Source organism: Calidris pugnax, unplaced genomic scaffold (assembly GCF_001431845.1).
Source record: "Calidris pugnax isolate Ruff unplaced genomic scaffold, ASM143184v1 scaffold461, whole genome shotgun sequence".
NCBI classification, from domain to species: Eukaryota; Metazoa; Chordata; class Aves; order Charadriiformes; family Scolopacidae; genus Calidris; species Calidris pugnax.
In genome coordinates, this window is record NW_015091201.1 from 85347 (window position 1) to 87018 (window position 1672).

At 64.2% G+C, this 1672-nt stretch overlaps 2 protein-coding genes across 2 annotated transcripts in view; one reads left to right on the plus strand and one right to left on the minus strand.

The window, feature by feature from the left end:
- LOC106898477 (fibrinogen-like protein 1-like protein) overlaps positions 1 to 1672 on the minus strand; it is a 25186-nt gene that overhangs the window by 15546 nt on the left and 7968 nt on the right. The window lies entirely within an intron of this gene.
- VPS37D (vacuolar protein sorting 37 homolog D (S. cerevisiae)) overlaps positions 459 to 1672 on the plus strand; it is a 2171-nt gene continuing 957 nt past the window's right edge. The window contains exons 1-3 of the mRNA XM_014959747.1: positions 459 to 630; positions 953 to 1124; positions 1473 to 1555. Coding sequence (XP_014815233.1) covers positions 980 to 1124; positions 1473 to 1555 — 228 coding nt within the window. The 5' untranslated portion in view covers positions 459 to 630; positions 953 to 979. The remainder of the gene's footprint in view (positions 631 to 952; positions 1125 to 1472; positions 1556 to 1672) is intronic.

Here is a 1672-nt window from a genome sequence, read left to right on the forward strand (position 1 = left end):
GGGGGCGGGGGAGGAGAGGGGGGGAACCCGGCGGCGGCCAGCGGAGCCGTGCAGCGCTCGCCACCGGCGCGGCTTTCGCGGGATGGAGCCGCCGGCAGGCCGGGCAGCGGGCGCTGCGGGGCCGGGCATCGCCCGCCGATCCCCGACACCGCTGCTCGTTGGTTTTCCCGTGACGCCTGACATCCCGCCTGCCGAGCCCGGGGTCTGGGCGAGCGGCAGGACCCCCCGGCTGGGTGGGGGTGGACGCGGGGAAACCTCAGCTTGGGCGTCCTCCTGGTTGCTGCTCGGGGTTTCAGCAGCCGTCGCCTGCCAAGCAGCCTCGGGCCACCAAAACCCAGAGCAGGGCCACCGCCGCTGCTCTCACTGCTCCGAGACCCAGGGGAGGCTGGGAGGCCCCGGCCCCTCGCACTGCCCTCCAGGCCTGGTTTCCTTCCCTGCAGCTGGGCTGAGCCCCGAGTGCTCCCCAGCTCCAGTGGTTCCTGGTGCTCCCCTGAGGGAACAGGACTGGGTTATTCTAAAATCATTCTCAGCCTGATTTCAGCATCTTTCCCCTGGGCCTCTCAAAAACGCAGCTCGGCGCCACGCTCTGCTTCCTGCTCCAGATGGGCGGAAGATGTATGTGCAGCGAGAGTGAGTGTGTGTCTCTCTCTTGATGTCCTTGTTCGCTAACGAGCCCTTTCCTCTGCAAAGGGGGCTGGGTAGCCAGCTGTGAGGTTTGCCACATTCAGGGTAAGCTGCCCCGTGCAGTGGGTAGCCCAGGTCCAGCTGTTACATCCCTGCCGGGAAACACCCCCTTTCCGGGCAGAGAAGAGGGATGGAGACAGTGCAGGGGGAGAGGATTTGTCCCTAGATGGAGACAGACCCCCTCCCAGCAGGCTGCCAGCTCTCACTGGTTCTACCCATTTTTCCTAGTGCTGATGCACCCCACCTCCCTTGTCTCCCGTTCCCACAGTTTCAGAGTCTGCAGCTGGAGCGGGAGATGTGCTTGGCGTCAAACTGCACCCTGGCCAGGGTGAACCTGTCCCTGCGCCCGCGGCTGGAGGATGGGAAGGCTTCCCTAGCCATCAAGTACCAGGAGCTGCGGGAGATCCGAGAGGCATGTTGGGACAAGCAGCAGCGCCTGGGTGAGTGGTGTGCAGCTGATGAAATAAGGCAGAGCCCACCAAGGCCAGAGCAACCCGCATTAATACAAGGGCCTGGGTGGGCTCAGCACCCTTGAACAGGGAAAATGGCCCAGCCATGATCAGGAGCAGTGGGGGGTAACGCTGCCTGTGACGTAGCCAGCCCTCAGCTGGGATAAAATGCCATGGTAGGATGCAGGCCTCCGTGTGCACGTGGCTCCAGGGATGTGTTTAGGGGTTTCAGTTTGAGGGTGGGGAGAGCTGGTACTTGGGGATGGGAAAGACTGCAACCCCATCAGTGGGGGCATCCGAGGGAAGGTCTGTTGGCAGCTCCGTCCTGTCCTGGCACAGATGCATACCTGGAGAAATGGAGCCCGCAGAGCGCCCTGGGCCACCTCCAAGCCAAGCTCGATGTCTCCGAGGCAGAGTCAGAGGTGAGTCAGGCAAGACCCTGGTGCTGCCGAGCCTTCCTCAGCTGGCCCCTGCAATGCTCTCCATGCCCTCCTGGCATGTCAGGCCCTGGAGGAGAGGGGGGGGGGGGGGGGGGGGGC